The sequence below is a fragment of the Ursus arctos genome, unplaced genomic scaffold (assembly GCF_023065955.2).
Source record: "Ursus arctos isolate Adak ecotype North America unplaced genomic scaffold, UrsArc2.0 scaffold_16, whole genome shotgun sequence".
NCBI lineage: Eukaryota > Metazoa > Chordata > Mammalia > Carnivora > Ursidae > Ursus > Ursus arctos.
This window is the reverse complement of record NW_026622830.1, coordinates 28,239,800-28,259,322: the sequence shown is the minus strand read 5'-3', so window position 1 is coordinate 28,259,322 and position 19,523 is coordinate 28,239,800. Positions and strand designations below refer to the sequence as shown.

General features: G+C 48.9%; 1 protein-coding gene across 1 annotated transcript in view; it reads right to left on the bottom strand.

The window, feature by feature from the left end:
• The window catches only part of TMC2 (transmembrane channel like 2), a 64,013-nt gene extending 52,657 nt beyond the window's left edge, over nucleotides 1-11,356 (bottom strand). Inside the window, exons 1-2 of the mRNA XM_026502897.4 lie at nucleotides 11,323-11,356; nucleotides 345-663 (exon numbers count right to left, since the gene is read on the bottom strand). Of these exons, the coding sequence (XP_026358682.3) occupies nucleotides 345-663; nucleotides 11,323-11,356 (353 nt within the window). The remainder of the gene's footprint in view (nucleotides 1-344; nucleotides 664-11,322) is intronic.
• Between the last annotated feature and the right edge of the window lie 8,167 nt (nucleotides 11,357-19,523).

The following is a 19,523-nucleotide window of genomic DNA, read 5'->3' as shown; positions in this document are numbered from 1 at the left end:
ACTGAGTCACCAGCTGAAATTCAGGAGACTTGGGATCTTGTCCCACCTGGCTGCCATGTCACCTCCCCCCTCAGTGCTTCCGCTTGCACCTGCTGGACAGGGGGCATTGGCTCTGAGAGTGCCCAGTGGTCAGTCCCCCCAGGATGACCAAGATCTCATTCCATCTCTGCCATAGACGGGGAAGGCAGGGCGGTGGACAAGGCAGGGACAAACAGAAGCAGATGAGAGCAGGGGTCACCTATACCAGGGGAGGGGACCTCCGCCCTTCATCAGGGGAGGGAGAAGGGCCAAAGGAGAAGAGGGTGCCAGTCAAAAAACACACCTGAATTAGAATCACAACATACCTGTGTTTCTTTGGCCGCTTCCACATCTCCTCCTTCCTTGGCACCTCCTTTTCCTTCTTTGGGGGAGCTCTCTGCTCCTTGAGGGAAGCCCTCCCATCTCTCTTCCTCCTCCCCTCGAAGGTCCTCTCTGCGGAGCTCCGCCCCTGCTCCCCCAGCTCCTCTCGCTGCCTCCTGCGCTCTGCTTGCTTCCTCTGGGAGGACCCCGGCCTTGGACTGCCCCTGGCCGGCTCCTTCTGGCAGGGCTGAGCTCTGCGCCTGCCCGCTGCACCCTCGGCTCTGGGAGCCTGCTTCCGTGAGGGTCTCCTCCCGGACCTGTCACCTGCAGGGACAGGAAAGGGACAGTTCTGGCCTCCCTGGCCACCACCCCAGGAAAGTGCTCCCAGCTGTGAGGAATCAGATGTTCCAGATGCTTCCTGGAGCTTGTTGGCTCCAAGGGCCACCTCTTTCGGAGACTCTGGTTTGGGATGAGGATTAATGTCACCCTCCTCTGACCAGCTGGCATTTGCACGCTCTTGCCTAAACCTCAGGTAGAAATCTAGGCACATGCCTTTCCTCTTCTTGGGTGTGTAGCTCCTTGGGGTCAGAGCTGAGTCATATCCTGACCCCCAGGGCCAGCCAAGCATGGGTCTCTGTCTGGCAAGCCTGGACCACTGGCCCAGGAAGGGCTGGGCGGGTTCCTTTCTCCAGGGGCTGTTGCCTCACATCCCCTCACCTTTGAGTGTGTGTGTGTGTGTGTGTGTGTGTGTGTGTGTGTTTGTAAACATGACTTTGTGGCATTGGCAAATGGCCTGGTTGAACAGAATCGACAGTATGAAATTTCCTCAACATTTTGCCCAACGTCTACACTAAGTACAACTCTTCGTATCAACATTTACGAATTGAACGCAGGGAAATTATCCTGCAGTTCTGGTATTAATAACTACCCTCTCCACCACTTACTAGCTGGGTGTCTGAGCAAGTCATTGACCTCTCTGAGTCTCAGCTCATCTCTAACATGGGGGATGTTCATCCTTACTCCATCAGCTTGTTAACGAACACAGAACAGTGACCGGCGTCTGAGAATGGATGCCATTACCCTGATACTTTTACCCAGAAATAAGATAATTTTTGCTTACAGGAAGAACACAGATTTCGAGCTAGGCTGGTTTAGCGTGAAAAGATCATTTCTATCATTTTTTTTTTTAATCTCTGTGACTACAAATAAATTACTTTTCTGCACCTCAGCTTCCTCATCCGTAAAATGGCTCTAGTAGCCCCCATTTCCTTACGTGGTTACGGGGGTTAATTAAAAGCAGGAGTAAAGTTCTGGCCTGAGGGAAGGACTCAACAAAGTCCCCCTCCCCTCCTGTCTCCAGCCTGCCTCGCCAGTCTTGCACTCTGAGCCCCGCATCCAAGTAAGCAGTGCCTGGAACCGATCTTCTGCAGGGCACTGGTTCTCCTTGTCCACACGGGCCCCCATCCAGGCTTTTCTGCCACTGGCAGGTAGCTTTCCCCAGCTGCACGACCAAAGCCCCAACTTTGGGCAAAGCAGAGGAGAAGTTTGCCACCTGCCATTCCCAGCAACAGCGATCGAGTGTGGGATGTGGAGTCCCAGGTTCCCAGATTCTCAACTCTACCCTCCTCCTTACCCAGCCTCTCAAGGTTGTGCATGCAATGGGGTGGCCCCAGAGAGCTTTCCTCTCTGCTTCCCTGACCCTTGAGATTTTACACTCCGAGAAGCAAGCCACCCTGTCAAACAGCAGCCAGAACTAGTCCATGCTAAGTGGGGCTGGATTTAGGCAGATGCTTGACCAACTGAGCCACCCAGGCACTCTAGAAGGAAGAAACTTCTGAGCTGAGATCTGAGATCTTATTCTTTTTTTTTTTTAAGATATTTATTTATTTATTTATTTGACAGAGATAGAGAGCGCGCACAAGCAGGGGGAGCAGCAGGCAGAGGGAGAAGCAGGCTCCCCGCTGTGCAAGGAGCCTGATGTGGGCCTCGATCCCAGGACCCTGAGATCATGTCCTGAGCCTAAGGCAGACGCTTAATGGACTGAACCACCCAGGCGTCCTGAGATCTTATTCTTAACTGATCCAACAGATAAGAGTTTGTTTAAAATGATGTTAGCAACAAGGTACTGGATGACTGCAGCTTACGGATAAGTGAAATGGATGGCAGCGGTGTTCAAGGGACAGGAAGGAGGAACTGGGAACACCCTTAGAAGGTGCCTACGCTACCCATGAAGTGGTATGGTGTATTTGGAAGTGGACTTGGATTAATTATAAACAGATATTGCAAACTTTAGTGAAACCACTAAGAAAAGTTAAAAAAAAAAGTATAACTGATATGCTAAAAAAGGAGAGAAACTGGAATCCTATGAAGTGCTGAGTCAAAACCACAAAAGGTAAGAGAGTGGAAGACAAAAATAGGAACAAAGAACAAGGGCAATGAATAGAAAACAGCAACAACTATGGCAAATATTAATACAACTATATCAACAATCCCTTTAACAGCAATGGTCTAATATACCAGTTAAAGAAAGAGATTGTCAGAGTTGATAGTAAAAAAGGTCCAAGAAGAAGTCGTGTAGGAGAAATCCACTTTAGCTATAAAGACAAATGCAGTTGTCTTTCCTTGTAAAGACAAATACAGATTATGAGGAAAAGGATGGAGGAAAATACACTAATTTCAGATAAAGCAGATTTTAGAGCAGGGAAAATTATCAGGAAAAAAGTAGGGCATTACATTACATAATGTTAAAGAGATGATGTTAAAGAGATCAGTTCTTCAAAAAGACGTAACAATTCTCCCAATATGTATGCGCCTAACAACAGAACACCGAAAACTGATAGAACTGCAAAGAGAAATAGGCAAATCCATGATTATAATTGGAGAGTCCAGTTCCTTTGTCAGTAATCAAGATATCCAACAGGCACAAAGTCAGTAAGGACATAGTTCAACTGAACAACACCATCAATCAACTAGGTCTAACTGATGTTGATAGAACACTTAATCCAACGACAGCAGAAAACACACGCTTCTTGAGCCCGCATCGAGCACTCACCAAGACAGAGCACATTCTGGCCCATAGAAGAGAAGAGTAGCCAAATAGTGTTTCTAAGGCCCCCGCGAGCCTATCTTAAGTGTTCAAATCCGACAACTTTTAATTTCTTTTTTCTAAGATTGACTCCTAAGTGTAAAATGAAGTAAAATAACTTTCAGAATATCTGCTGCAGCTGAACGTCTCTTTGAGATTTCCCAGAAGGTCCTGGAAAATCACAAAAACTTATTCTTCCACCTTATGAAAAAGAAACAGTCAGGATTATTTGATACGTCACTTTTGGAGTTTCATGAGAAGAGCTGTCAAATCAGAAGAGAAGCTTAGCCTTTTCCAGGTTAAATTGGTATAGGTGGAATGTTTAAATATTTCATCAACTGTATGCTCTACAGGCACTTCCTACAGATTTGTCATTGCCTTTGCTGCTCGTGACCTGTTTCCATTAATCAGAGCCCTGAAGGTTCTTTGCCTGATGTTAGGCAACACTCTAATAATCAGTCATAATTCAGTTGTCATTTAAAATGTTTTTTCGGCATCAGGTCTTTAATTCGAATCTGGCATCTTTTAGGCCAGTGCTTTTCACCTGGAGATGCACATCAGATCTACCTAGGGAGCTTTATTAAAATACACACGCTTAGGGGCGCCTGGGTGTCTCAGTCTGTTAGGCATCTGACTCTTGATTTCGGCTCAGGTTCATGATCTTGGGGTCCTGGGATTAAGCCCCATGTCAGGCTCTGTGCTGAGCATGAAACCTCCTTGAGAGTCTCTCTCTCTCTCCCTCTGCCCCCCACACCCCTCACTCTTTCTCTCTCTCAAAAAAAAACAACAAAAAAACAAAACAAAACAAAAAAACCCAAAATACACATGCTTAGGACTTACTCTGGACTCACTGAATCTCTTTACTTAATATTCTTGATATCTTTTTCTTATATGTTTGATATATTCTTGTTATATTGTATATATGTCTTTATCTAATTATACATTACACCTCAAGATATTTTTCTCTGTAAAAATTATTTAACCATCTTTATTAGTCAGAGATAATGTTCCTTGTCTGCAAAACATGCTTACTCATGATAAACATTTTGCCCATAACTTTTAGATTGCCTTATTACATTTGTTTTGCATCCTATAGGAATGACCAAATTTCCTGGTCAGTTTCATTATTGCTATGAAATGTTCCACTTTTGAAGGTTATCAGTAATAAGTTAACCACTAGTCATTTTAAGTCTCTGTCACTTACAGATATTACCCTGAAAGTTCCTTGAAACCTCAACTGTAGCCTAGAGTTTTTGTCTTCAACCAAAGGACGGTCTCAGAACCCTGACTGGAAGGACTCTAGCGGGTACTACTAACAACTAGCACAGTAGTGAAACTGTCAAGGGATTGATTCTTGGATTCATGTCTTTCAACTGAAGAGACATCACCATCCTCAAATTACCGGAAGACCATCCCTACTGGTGACCTTGGGCTGAGCGTTAAAGCAGACGGTCTTTGAATATAGACAGCTGTGCCCAAGATCCATGGAACAAGACCATAGATTGTCACTTTGTAACCTGTATTCCTCTGTTTTCTATTCTTGAACCTAATTCTATCCTGCACCAACTTAAGGCTGCTTTTAATTGTGTTACTAATAAGCATCTATTTCTAATATTGCTGTTTGCATCCTTAATCACTCGTTGATATGAATCCAATACCCAGTTACAAGTCACCCATGAACTGGCTAAAGTACATATTTCCTTTGGGAACCACTCAGCTTTCTTTGGTCCCAGTTCTTTGTAAGAAATCAGTTGGTTTCCTGGGTAACTGGACTCAACCACTGGGCGATGTATTAGGTGGTAAATTCCACAATAGGCCGGGTGGTGAGAAATCCAAAACCCCCATCTCATCCTGGGAGAGTCTTGACTCTGCTGAAGCAATACTTCAGGAACTTTCGTGACAGCTAATTCTTGTCACAACTTTGACCTTTCACTGAAATAGAATTTGGAAGGAGATCCGGGAACAGGTGGTGTATTTTTGGAGACTGTCTTACTGTCACAGATCTAGAAGTAAGACATGTTACTCTTCTTTTCCTTGAGCCCGACCTAATGATCTTGGTACTACACAATTCACTACCTGACACCAAACTGCTCTTGAGGAGCAGGGCCAAAAGATTCCAGCATTATTTTGCAATCCCCTAGGAGTATTTTGGCCCAGACCAGATCACTAGGTGGCCCCCAGTGACTGGTATTGGATCTGGTACGGAAGCCTAGCATCACTCACAAATCAGACAGGAACTTGTTACTTTGGTTAACTAATACCTATCTCAGGGTTGTCTCTGACAGCTCTCAGGATCCATTTTATTTTTATTTTTTATTTTTTTAAAGATTTTATTTATTTATTCGACAGAGAGAGAGACAGCCAGAGAGAGAGGGAACACAAGCAGGGGGAGTGGGAGAGGAAGAAGCAGGCTCATAGCAGAGGAGCCTGATGCGGGGCTCGATCCCGGAACGCCGGGATCACGCCCTGAGCCGAAGGCAGACGCTTAACCGCTGTGCCACCCAGGCACCCCTCAGGATCCATTTTAGCCCATTAGTTTGTCCTTTAGGAAAGTAAGATTAGTAGACAGTTTCATTGAAGAAGGAGAAAAATTGGGCCCTGATTTAAGAACCGACCCTAACAACTCTAGGAGAATTGTGAAATTTAGGACTTTCATTTCCCTATTTTACAAGAGGTCTGGATAGTGAAGTGAATCTCATATGTTATGATTGAAAGAGTAGCAGGTGAGTAGACAATGCCACCAAGAACACATCTGGGAGGTTTAGGAAATTGAACAGGTGACGATTTAGAAAAGAGCTGCCTTATTTTTTTTTTTTTAAGATTTTATTTATTTATTTGACAGAGAGAGAGGCAGTGAGAGAGGAAACACAAGCAAGGGGAGTGGGAGAGGGAGAAGCAGGCTTCCCGCTGAGCAGGTCGCCCTATGCGGGGCTCGATCCCAGAACCCAGGCGCCCCAGAGCTGCCTAATTTTTTATTTTTTTTTAAGTTTTATCTATTTAAGTAATGTCTACACCCAATGTGGGGCTAAAATTCATGACCCCAAGATCAAGAGTCACATGCTCTTCCAACTGAGCCAGCCAGGCGTTTCTAGAACAGAGCTGCTTTAGGTATATTTTGGCCTTTCTAGGGGAATGTGCAATATTTCAGGGGAGGAGAATTGTGCTTGCATTCCTGAAGACCCCTCAGAGATCTTTAACATTACTAAAAAGATCCAGGAAGTAAACAAAGATATCAGGAAACTGGGAACTTTGATTCACGATCCCATATTTGGTTCTATGGACTTTTCCGACTAGGCATGAGATTTGTTCTTTTACGTAGTCTGGATATTCTTGGGTTCTGGCTGAAAAGTGACCTATACAGACTGTGGTCATAACCCTTTTCTTCGCATGTGTCTGTGTACCAGTGTTCAGATGGGTGGAGGTGTCCAGAGTTTTGAACGCTGGTGTACAACTGCTGTGTGTCAAATGATACAGCAAAGGGTCATCCAGAAGAAAGAGCTGGAAAACCTCACACACAGGTTGAAACAATCATCCCCAGAAACGTGGAGGTCCAAACAGCTATCCACATGCAATTAGGATTCTCAAACAGTGGTGAAGATCTGGATTGACGTTCTTCCTTTTGGGCTGAAGAATGACCACAAAGACCAACTGAGAACTGAAACCCTCTACCCCACACTCAGTTCAGACACAGAGAACCAAAACTGTATCTTAGTGTCTACATTCAGATGACTTTGTGTTACACCTGTGTCTTCATTAGCATGACTATTTTCCCAGGAGTCTCCTCCCCAGGCAAATGGCTTGATTGGTCATTGCAGGATTTCCCCAAAGACTCATCAACTCTTCAATGGAAAGCAACACAATTTGCACCCTAAGTTGCACCTAAGTTTCTTTGACTGCTTTGCCTCAAAATCCTGGTGCTGTTATTTATTGTGGACTGTTGTACTGTAATTCTTATTCAGCCCCAATCAAGCCCCCCACTTTGGAAGTCCTAAGCTTTGCCTGCTATACGCCATAAAGGTTGCGTGCATGATATTTAGGAAATCAGTTTTTGACAATAACTGAGATAAACAAATTTTTGTTTTTAAAAAGAAAAAACAAATGGTGGATGAAAAAAAAAGCCATGGGAATACAGAGAGTGTGACAAAGCGTAACCGGGATGATTGAAAATGCTTTGCAAAGAACTGACTCTGATTCTTGAGGATGAACAGGATTTTGCCAAGAGAAGAAGGGGAGGGGGTGGTGCTAGCAGGGTGAGGGGACTCTAGGCAGAGGAAATAGGGGATCGAGGGGCCCCAGTGGAAATGCAAGAGGTCTGAGGTAGGGGTGACCAAGGCAGAGCTGAGTCTCGGGTGGGATCCGGTTGCTGGGGATGGGGAGTGTGCTAAGGGGAGGTCGCCCAGAGAGCTGTACCCGTGGGGTAGCTGGGTGGAAATCTGGAGGGTGAGGGTGTGACCCTGGAGCCTGTTTTGCAGGCTGTGGTCTGCATCCAAGGGTCATGCTAGCAGCACTGCGGCACTGTTGTGGAGTATGGACACGGGCTCCCAGTCACTGCAGGGCAGACCCCCCCGAGTGAGTGAGTGTGTTTGCTGTGGCTGCTTCACCCGCTGTGAATGCACAAAAAGGCACCAAGCAAGGGTCTGACTCCACCATTAACAATCTTTGGGACTCGGTTTCTAATTGGGGCAATTACTGCATGAGCCAACTTGTGTAAGCACATTGAAAAGCAGTGAGTGCTGTTTACGGATGCAAAGATAGGTGATTGTATGTGTGGTGGGACAGGTTTTCTTGGCCCACTCCTGCCCTGATCTCCATCAGCAAATGTAAAGCAGGATGATTTAAGAGTAATGAGAACTCATCCAAGTTAGGAAGCTGATCAGTATCAGCCAGTGAGAGAGGGGTTTGTCCTGTAGATGTTCTTCCCCATGGCTCTGGAAGGCTTTGGCCCCCATCTTGGCGGAGGGATGGAGCCCAAAACAAATCCACTCCTTCCAAAGACCTGAAAGCGAGTGTGAGAAAGTGTGTGTCCCTGCAGCTGTGACCCCTAAGAGAGTTCTAGAACTGAGCTACGCTCTCAGAGAGGACAGAAAAGCAGAGAGTGTATGCGAGGGGTGAAGGAGAAAGGTCTCCTGGACCCACATCCACTACGGGCGCCATGTTGCTTTGAAAGAATGGAGTGAGAATGACAGTATGTCTGCCTCTTCTTCTGAGCTCTGTGTGCCCTCAATCTGCTACCAAATGGTCTTCTTTTTGGTAATGGGCTGTACCAAGCATTCTTTCAAACACTGTAGATAGAAGTTGGGGGTTCATGCATTTTTTACAGGCTGTAAATTCCTATCGTAATCTTATTTCCCAACAGAACGAAATTTGTATGGAATGTGGAAAGCAAGCCAGAATTTGCTCTTCAATCTTCCCCAAGCCTCTTCCACCCAGAAAATGAGCTACTTTTTTAGTTTCATTCTTTACAGCCAGTTTTCCATGGACTCCACATAATGAATAATTTAGGAGCCAGAAAAGCAGCTGCTACATTAGGAAGACCTCCAAGCCCAGCGCGCTCTCCCTCACACGTCACAGGTCTCCTCGTGCGTACGCACCTGACCCGAGGTGAAAATAGAGAAGAAGCTGGAAGGCCCGGTGGGTCTGGCTTACCCTCCAGCTTGGTGATTTTAACCTGTTAAGTACATTTAGCAAATGATCTGGAAAGAGGAAGAGTTCTGACCGTCCTTGTCAACTAGTGGTATAATGAAGTGTAATTATTTTGAGAAAATAACTTGGTATTCTCAGCCATTCTTTTTTCTCCTTGTAGACTATAAGCTGAGGGAACATCAGGTCCCCAAAGAGGTGACTCCAGAGGAGATTTAAAATGAAAATCTTTGGGTAATTGGGGTTCAGTTCATTTAGTGGATTCCCAATATTTAAATTTGCTGTATTCCCGGACCATCTGCACTCCTGAAATGAAAATTCTGACCCATTTCTTCTTTCTTTATGGGGAAGGAAAAATGGCAAGCAGGGTGGGGTGTGAGTGGAATATTTCAGCAGGAAAAGGTTTGCATTTTAGGCAAAGTGATTTTCCATTTCAGTCCTGCTTAAGGAGTATGTACCCACAGGTGACCCCAAGACCAGCATCTTTGGCTGGGGCAGAGCGGAGCCAGGTTGGGTGCAGAAGGGACAGCAACTGGGGGGTCCGAGCAGCCTACGTCTAGACAACTGTCACCAAGAGCACTGACCCTCCCATGAGGAAGGGGTTTCTCATCCAGTCACACTCATCACACTTTCAAAAACTTGTCCCCACGTCTGGAGGGAAGGGATAACGGGATGGGGGGGGGGTTAGGGAGGACAGACATGGCCAAGGGGCAGCTGTGGCGGCAGGAAGGGGTGTTGAGATGCCAGTGGCGCCTCCCTGGCCCCTCCCTCCTGCCCAGGGTCCTGGTTTTCCCACAAGTCTTGGTTGTGGAAAGCTCCCTCTTTGTCGTGGAGCTGCCTCAGCAAGGACTTGGCCCTGGCAGTGGGGGAGCAGAGGATGACAGGAGGGAAGGGCTTGGCCGTGGAGGCAGAGGAGGCCGATCCTGGCCAGCTCCCCCACATGCCTGCAGTGTGCCTGAGCGGGGGCCGGGACAAGCCCTCCCCCTTGGAATTGGCCGGGGGAGCCTCTTGCACCCCCAGCCCCAGACGTCCATTCTTTCCTCAGATTCTGCTTCCTCACTTCCTCGGGGGTGTGCAGGCCCCGCCTGGGATTCAGGGAGAAAATGGCGTCATATCTCCAGCAGGTCTCATGACCTGAAGTGGCTCCTGACCTGTCAGTGTGGCTCCCGCCCTTCTCAGGCCGTGGAAGGTCTTGTCTCCCTCCTATGACTTCCTCTGGCTCCTCCAGCAGCAGGTGGCCTCACTCCGGGTCAAGCCCTCTCTGGCTCACAGAAGAGCTGTGGTCACACTCCTAATGGGAAGGTGGCCTAGCCCCACTGCCGCGGGTGCTTTGTGGACGTGAAGAGTGTGCCTTCTGGAGTTTGGTGGCCTGGGTGTGAGTCCTGGCTCCACTGGTGTCCCTGCCCCGCAGGCTGATGAATGCTCACAGCTCCCTGAGGCTCAATTCAGTGTCACTAACTCTGGGCTGAGGCCAGGCCCTCCCCACCCGGTTAAACCACCTGCCCCCAGGGCTCCCTACACGAGATGGAGGGAGGGATAGGAGAAGGGAGAGAGGAAGGAGGGTGGAAGAGAACTCTGGCTGGTGGCTGGACCAGGAATACATCACCCCGTCCCACACACACCCCACCTCACGCACCATCCCACCTCACCTGTGCCCGGAGAGCCGCTCCTCGCCCGCCCTATCGCTCCAAGGCCTGCTGGAAGAGATGGTTCGTGATGGATGGCTGACCTCTGGGAGTCCCCCTCCCGGGGTCACCCCCCTTTCACGGGGGGGGGCCCTCAGCTGGTTACCGCTGCCTCAGACCACGACCTGGCTCTGATTATTTTACTAACAAGCACCCCCAGTCCTGACATAGCTCTGACAGCCTGGAGCAGACATGAGGTCAGAACCTCCCACACTCTGCTGCCCCAGACAGACAGACAGACAGAGAAGTCTGCTGAGGGAATGATTGCTGAGGAAAGGTGGTTTTAACCAAGAGAGCGAGAGGCTGAAGGCCCTGTGAGTTCTGAGGGCCGCCGCCACTCAGTGCCAGCGTGGGGGCCGTGCAGGGCACGTGGAAGGAAGCACCATGCCCTCCTTTCCTGGGAAAGGCCAGGAGAGGCTGGATAACCAGACTGGGGTCACTCAGCGAGCAAGTGGCAGGCGCGGGACTCAAGCCCAGTCCCTGTGCCTCGAGAGCCCCCCTCTGCTTCGCCTGGTCCCCTGCTGCTGCTCAGGAACCCCGTGGGTGGGCCCCTCAGAGCTGAGGACCACTCACCTTCCTCGCCCCGGCCCTTTAGCTGGCGGCTCATGGTCAGCGGGGCTCCTCAGCCCCCGCGCTGGCTCACACCACTTGCTGGTCCGCACACACCTTCAGCCGGGGATGCCTTTCTGCCCTCATGGTGGTCGGGCTCTCTTTCTGGGCCCCGCCAGCAGCCAGGGCTCCTCGGCTTGTTAGAGACCGAACTGGAGGTGGGTGAAGGTTCGGAGAGAGGTGGGCAGGAGGCGGGGAGTTCCCAGCCCTTCAATCCGGCCACACACTCCGCTCAGGTTCCCCAGCAGTGTGGCCTCACGTTTCAGGCATCACTTACACACAGAGGGGCCCTGGAGGGGCCAGGAGCTGCCAGCTCACCTCCCAGCCATGATGCCACCTGCCCCGGGTGGGTGTGAGGAGCGTTCCAGGGCTCCTTCCCTCTACCTTGGGTCCCTGGTTGGGACAAGGCACCAGGGAAGTCCTAGGATGTGGGTGAAAATCAATCACTGGGGCGTCTGTTTAGAATGCAGATTCCCAGGACTGACATTGGGCATTTGAATCAGTAGGTCTGGGCAGTGCCTGAGGCATCTACATCAGGAATCCTGATGCCGAGTCCTGGGTCCCCTCTGATGAGCTGCTCCCCCTCCTGCCGGCTGTCACTTACTCCACAGCTCTTCCCACAGTTGCCCGTCTTCCAAACGGGCAATCTGGCTGCTTTGAAGATCAGACGTTCAGAGTCGAGCCTCTGGAAGGCAGTCACAGGCCCTAGGGGGTGGGGTTCTTCACTTGGGATCCCCGTGAGCAGAAAGGGGGGTGGGAAACACAACCGTTGCATTTTTCTTAGTCTTTGAACTGACATTCAACATTTCCCTAAAAAATGTGTCATTTTGTCCCCAGTAGAAGTCATAGACATTTTCTCAGCCCATTAAGCTGTGGGGGGTTTCTCAAAGTATCATTTATGCTTATATCGCTACTTTGGAAGTACGATAGTTATAAACCTGCTCCTAGACCTTGTTATTTACTTACCAGGAGGGCCCGTGGCCTGGCCACCTTGGTCAAGGGAAGGGGCAAAAGAACCATCCCATGTGGTAGGGCTGAAATGCACACGGTTCAGCTCAGGCTCTAAAACTTTTTGTCCCCTGGTCTCTCTGAACCCGATGGTTCCTGCAGCAGCTCCCCAGCCCCAGGGTTCCAGGGCAGTGAGGGGACTCTGCTGCACTCTGTGGCCTCCACGCAGGGCCTCCAGTGCCTCCTGCAGCAACCTGCCCCCCCCCCCCAGGAGGCTCCCAGCTCACCGGCCTGCATCCCCTGACAAGTGAGGACGGTCCCAGCCCTTCCTCCTTCTCTCTTGTCTGAGGAGGAAGGCTTTCTACATCACCTTCATCCCTGGAGGGAAATGCCCTCACAGGCCAGCACCTGGCCTGTCTACACCAGGGAACACACCACTACTCTGCTTCCCACGGAGAACAACGAGCGCCCACTAGGGCTCAACTCAGTTCTAGGCACGGGGGATCCATCAGTGACTAAAGCAGAGAGCCGTGACTTCGGGGGCTCTTTCTGCTGTCCCTGCTGCGTGGGGGAGGCCTCGGCATCTCCAGGGGAAAGCTGAGAATTCAGAAATGTCTCCTCTCTCACAACAAAGCCTGTGACAACCATTGCTAGAGAATTCAAAGTCCAAGTTTGGGAGTCAAACCGAACAGAGTATTTTGCATTGTTGGTTGGACGACACTCACATCAGTACTCCTGGGGTAAACATGCCCTCGGGTGTCGCGCTGCCCTGAGGAAGGAAGGAAAGAAGGGGAGTCTGTCCTCATCTTCAAGCCCCCCCCCCGCCCCCGCAGAGTTCCCAGGCAGCAGCAGGGGACGGGGGAAGACAGGGCTTGTGAAGCACAGGACCTGGGTTTGAGCCACTCGCTCAAGGAGTGACAAAAAGAGATGACATTAATATTTTATAACTCTTATTCATGTCGCACGTGTGTTGTATGGCTCTGTCCCGGCTGGGAGCTCTCCGAAAGATCTCTCTTTTCCTTTCTGCCAGGAACCTGCCAAGCCCTTTAAATGACTTATTTATCACCCCAACCATGTGAGGTTGATGGTCTCATTATCTTCTCCTTCTCCTTCTCCTCCTCCTCCTCCTTCTTCTTCTTCTTCTTTTTTTTTTTTTTTTTTTACAGTTGAGGAACCTGAGGGCTGCTTTCACTCCTAGGGCCAGGCTTCTATCCTCCACACGCTTTACCTCTCAGGAAAAATCTGGACCACACCACATCCTTCCTTCTAAAGGTCTCTGTGTTTGCCTCCCACCTGGGCACCGGGCTTCTGGTCCTGCCCCTTCCATCTCTCTCCTGCATGGCAACCAGGGGAGCCCCTAAGGCACAAGTCTGACCACATTTTTTGTTTTTAAAGATTTTATTTATTCAATGGACAGAGAGAGACACAGCGAGAGAGGGAACACCAGCAGGGGGAGTGGGAGAGGGAGAAGAAGGCTTCCTGCCGAGCAGGGAGCCTGATGCGGGGTGACCCGAGCCGAAGGCAGCCGCTTAATGACTGAGCCACCCAGGTGCCCCAGAAGTCTGACCACATCTTGACGCTGCTTTAAAACCCTGCCCCAGAACCCCATGGCCTTAACTGCTTATCGTGCCGGTTAAGGCCCCCAAGAGCTCTGGGCCCCTCTGGCTCCCTCTGCCTCTGCATTTCAGTCCCATTCCAACCTACTAATGCACCTTGCTCTCGGGCCGGGACTATGCTTTTCCTTTGCTTTTGCTTCTACTGTCCTTTCTGCCTGGAGCACAGCTCTGAAGGCTGCTGTTCTCAGGACTTGTGACCAGGCCTTGGGCACACTGGCCATTCGACATTTAAAAACATTACTTGGAAAAAAAAAATATATATATATATATGACTTGGAATAACGTTTTCCAACAGAGTTCTCTGGCTTTAGCTACTTAAGACTTGAGTTGCATTTATTGGACATTCGACTCAACATAAATAAACACTGTTCTGAAGAGTAGTAATACTGAAGTGGTGTGCTCTTAATAGTTCCCTGGGACAGTGACCATTTCTCTTGCTTGGGTTGAGCACGGTAAGCTCTGTCGTAATTCTCTTTCATGGGGTGCGGCTTGATCCGAGAAATAAAACCCTCAAATCCAGTAAGACAGCCACAACAATAATGTAGGATTTCAATTAAAAGTTGCAGGGCATCTAAATCCAGTAGTGTTTTTGTCTCAAAACCTTTGTTAATGGGGGGGGGGGGCGCCTGGGTGGCTCAGCCATTAAGCATCTGCCTTCGGCTCAGGGCGTGATCCTGGAGTCCTGGGATCGAGCCCCACATTGGGCTCCTCCGTTGGGAGCCTGCTTCTTCCACTCCCACTCCCCCTGCTTGTGTTCCCTCTCTCGTTGGCTGTCTCTCTCTCTGTCAGATAAATAAATAAATAAAATCTCTAAAAAAAACAAAAAACAAAAAAACCTTTGTTAATGGGGAAGCTTCTTGCGTCATCTTGTTGATTTCTCTCTCCCATTTAAAAAAAAAATGTGTGTGCGTGTGTGTGCGCGTGTGCGCGTCTCATTAGCTCTGGGTATCTGCTTGCAAAACCTCCAGCGTTGCTCACAGGACAGCGTAAAGCAGCACAGTGCAGGGGCTCCGGCGACGGGCACTAATGGTCTTGCTGGATAGTGTGAGCAGGCCTGGCAGCCCGGGGCAGCCCTCCACCTGCTAACCTGCAGCGAAGCCCCCCTGCTGGGCTGGCTTGTGGTGCCAGGGAGTAGAGAAGCCATAGATCTAGTCAGTTCCTGGACTTTTCTCAATTAGGACTGAAGATGGGGCAGAGGGGTCTGGTTTACAAGGCACTGAGAGAATTGTCTCTGCCATTTTGGGCTCTCAGTCTGGAAGGGAGATGCACACTCATGTGTTTGTAACCCAAGGGACGTTAGTCCCAGGGCAGGAGCAATTCCTGCCAGATTCAAGCCAGACAGACCACGAGCCTTGGCTAGGGACCTCCTACACAGCCCATGAGGAAAACTGCAGCCAGATGGTGTCAATGGGCCCCGGGGTCTCTGTGTCTGCTTCTTCCTGCCTCCAGCCCAGCAGACAGAGTCAGGGAAAGAGAGCTGGGAGCCAGGATTCCCAGGCTCCATGACTTCTGCCTGTAGCAGCAAGGGTGATGAACAACCAGGAAACTCTCACAAGCAAATGCGTTAAGTGAGAAAAGTCAAATCCCATTTACAGACGGTGACAAGCCCTCCTTCAGCCCTCCAAAGGGCAGATCATAAGCAAGATACTGAAGTCTCTACCCTCCTTTTCTTCATCTGTGGGGTGGATGTAATTCTGCTACAACTCCTACAAGGGTCCTTTGGGCATAGAGGGAGACAACACGGCTATAAACAGAACACATCCAAGCCTCAAGGAATTCAGAGGGGTCTTTGGAATGCCTGCCCACCATCACGTGGCTCACAGCTGCAGGGTGTCGACCTGTGGTGCATGGCAGACCCCACTTTTATCAGCCCACAGACCGGCCCCCTTTCCTCTGCTCCTCTGTGCACCTGCCGCAAGTGTGCAACCACTTCACAGAGGTATGGCCACAGTGGCAGAAGGGTCAGACTCACCCTGTGACTGCCCCATTTCTCTCTGCCCCTGCGGTGCTCCCGGCAACTTGTTTGGCTCTGAAGGGGAGCGGTTTCTACTCCGTTCCACAGAGTGGCACTAAGCCCAGGCACTCCCCACCCACAGCCCGCTGGTCACAGGTTGAGGTTATCGCAGAGCCCGGGGCAGGAAACCCTAAACCAGGACAATTTAACAGCTTGCAGGTCCTTGGCCACTTCTGCCATGGGAATCCCCCCCCCCCCATCCCGCAGATGTTTTCTTCTGCCACTTTGTTTCTAGAGCTCCTGCTTGCTGGCGAGACAGGGCTCATCTGATAAACTAGAACGGCAGGGCCATTCCGCACAGGTTGAGGTGGAGAAAAAGACCTTATATTGAGCAGGAAATTCTGTTTCCAGATTCCCCGGGAAACCACCAGATCCGTGGTTGAAATGCTGCCTGGTGAGCATGGACCACGGCAAAGCAAGCTGGAAAGGATGCAGAGGGACTTCACTTGAGGTGCGTATGTTTGTCGGGGATATCATTTCTCTCTCTTAGCCACTGGGGTAAGCGCTCCTAAGTCTTCACTTTTTTTGATATTTGTTTTTATTGTCTGTAGGTCTTTGATCTTCGTCTCTGGAACCAAAGGTGGGGACTTTGACCTTGGGTCAAAAATTCCGGCTTAGCTTCTGGGGTGAACAATTCGGGACTGCTGAGGAAACAGTGGGACCTTAGCCCCTGAAGGGAGAGGGGAGACTAAGCATTGGGAGTGGTCAGCGGGGATCCAGGTAGACTTTGAGCGAGGGACTCAGCTTCTGAATGGAGAACCGGGAAGTTCGCCTCGGTGGCCAGCTGTAAGGAAGGTCCCCCCTAAAAGTCCTCCCCCCGCGCTCCTCCCATGCCCCCGCCTTAGACCTCGGGCCAGGGAAGGACCAGGTAGGGGAGGGCGCTGGCTGGCCAGTGGGGGAACCGGGTGGAGTCTCGCGTCGCCCCGCACCTGGGGCTTCCCGCGGATCAGGCCGCTCTCCCATCCGCCCGCCCCCAACGTGAGAAATGGCCCGGGAAGCGGTTTGCCTGCCCGGTGCCTGGATGGTCCGTCGGGCGCCCCCTGTCGACCAAGCCGGGACTTGGCGATTGCGCAGACCGCAGGGTTCAGGGGCAGGGGCGCGCAGTGGGGACCGACCTGGAGCCAGGACCAGGACCAGCCTCCGCAGAGGGCCGGGGAGGCCCCGCGAGCTACAGCACGGGCAGATCCTAACCCGCACATGTGAAAACAGGCTCAAAATCACACAATTCTTAGCCAAGGTTGGCATTTCTTGTTAGAGCAACTTTAGATGAATCTGAGAACTATAGTTTAAAAGAGGCTCGGATCTTTGATCTCAAAAGTAGCTTTTCATTTTTATTTATTTTAAATTTTTATTAAGTAATCTCTACACCCAACATGGGGCTCAAACTCATGACCCTGAGATAAAGCATCGCTTGCTATTCCGACTGAGCCAGTCAGACGTCCCTATTTTTTCCCTTAACATTAGAATTTCTCAAGATAAGAGAATAATTGGCATTAGTAGAGATTGGAATTAATATTGGCTGCTGTAGTCAATGATTATTTATTTCGGCTGATGATTTCTGGGCGAGGTCATTCCGTATTCCCAAAGAAATCCAGTTTCCCAAATGTATTTTCCTTAGAATTCATAAGAAAAAAGGAAGAACCTGAAACAGTAGCAAATTATGTGGATGACTAAACTCAACTTCCTAGGGGCACCTGGGGGCTCAGTCAGTTAAGTGTGTGACTCTTGACCTCAGCTCAGGTCTTGATCTCAAGGTAGTGAGTTCAAGCCCCACATTGGGCTCTGAGCTGGGAGTGGAGCCCACTTAAAAACAAACAAATAAAATAAAATAAAATAAAATAAAATAAAATAAAATAAAATAAAATCAACGTTCTACTATGGCCTTGGTTGTGACATAAGAACCCAGAACAGGCTTTTACTAGGAAATTGGAAGTCTGATGCAGACTGGCAGAACTGTGTTTTATTTTTGTGGTAAAAGTCACTTCTTGGGACACCTGGGTGGCTCAGACAGTTGAGCGGCTGCCTTCGGCTCAGGTCATGATCCTGGGGTCCTGCACTGGGCTCCTTGCTCAGAGGGGAGCCTGCTTCTCCTTCTGCCTGCCACTCCCCCTGCTTGTGCTCACTCTCTCTCTCTCTCTGACTAAAGAAAAAAGTCACTTCTTACTGTGAGTTAGAGCAAATATAAATGTAATTAAGCAGTTAATGTTAAAATTAAGACTAAACTATACTGACTTCTTATCAGGAGCTAAAGCACATTAGCTCAGAAAGGCAAATTAATGAATTAGCTCAGAAAGACACATCTCAAATTAAATATCTTATTGCAAGTTAGAACAAATTAAGATAAATCTAAGTAGCATTCTTAAACCTAACTTCCTATGGGAAATTAGAATACATTGCATCTCTGTGAAATCAGGCTCAAAATAATTTTTGATCAAATGTACGAGCTTTAAAGTGCTGTGTAAAAATTTCTTTATGTGCAAATAAGCTCAGATACACACTATCACCTCAAAAGTTCTTAGTGCAAATTGAAGCAAATTAAGTAGGTTAAGTAAAAACAGTGTCACAAGTAAAAAGTGTCACATCACACAGTTATATGTAAAGTAAATCAGAAGTAACATGTTGAGTTAGTGAAAATAAAGTGAAACTAAACCATGTGTATAAGCGAGCAATATGTCTGTAAACAAGCTAAGAATCAGACATTCCCCGCTAAGGAAATGTCTAATGGTGAGAAAGAACAAATAAAAATGAGTTAAACCCAATTTAGATAAATCTAAGCAGTATTAGGGAATGTCATTATTCCTTAATCACCTTGTTAGAAGAAATTAGAGTAAATAGATTCAATAAGAAGCACTTTTGGTGAAATCAGTTTCCAAATCACTCATTCATTTCAAGTGAAACTTCTTATTGCCCCTTAAAGGTAATTCATATGTAAAAGTTAATATTAGCACAAGCCCCACTCAAGCATTCTTGAAAGGACATTCTTAGAGTAATTTAGAGTGTATCTAAGAGTTTATGTGAAATCAAGCTCGAAACCACTCGTTCAAACAAATCTTGGAAGCTTCGTAAGTACTTTGTAAACTTCATATGCGCAAACAAGCTCAGAAGCACCTTCATCTCAAAATTTCCTGCTTCTCTCACTCACTAGGGGAGCTCTTCAGGTCAGGCATGAAAGCCCCTCTTTTCTCCAGACAGAGCAGTTTTGAGTGAGACCCCCAGCACTTACATCCCTGCTTCCCCCTCCGGAGACTGAGTCCAGCTTTCAGCTCCAGAAACTAGTCCCCATCTCTCATTTGAGGAGCAAGGTCCCACTTCCCACACCAGAGTCTAAGACCCTGCTTTTCCATACAGAGGCAAAGACCGCCCCACATGCCCTGCTGGCTAGGTCCACGCTTCCCCTTACAGAGTCTGAGTCTCAATTTTGGCTGTAGCGGTCACCTGTTGCCGCAGAGGCTACATCCCCCTTCCTGAACAGAAGGGCATTCATTTCTAAGGTCACTTCTTATGGTGACTGAGATAAAATCCATATGAAAATAAGCAGAATAATTGAAAACAGGCAGAAAAACACACTTTCAGTTAAGGTCCAGGAA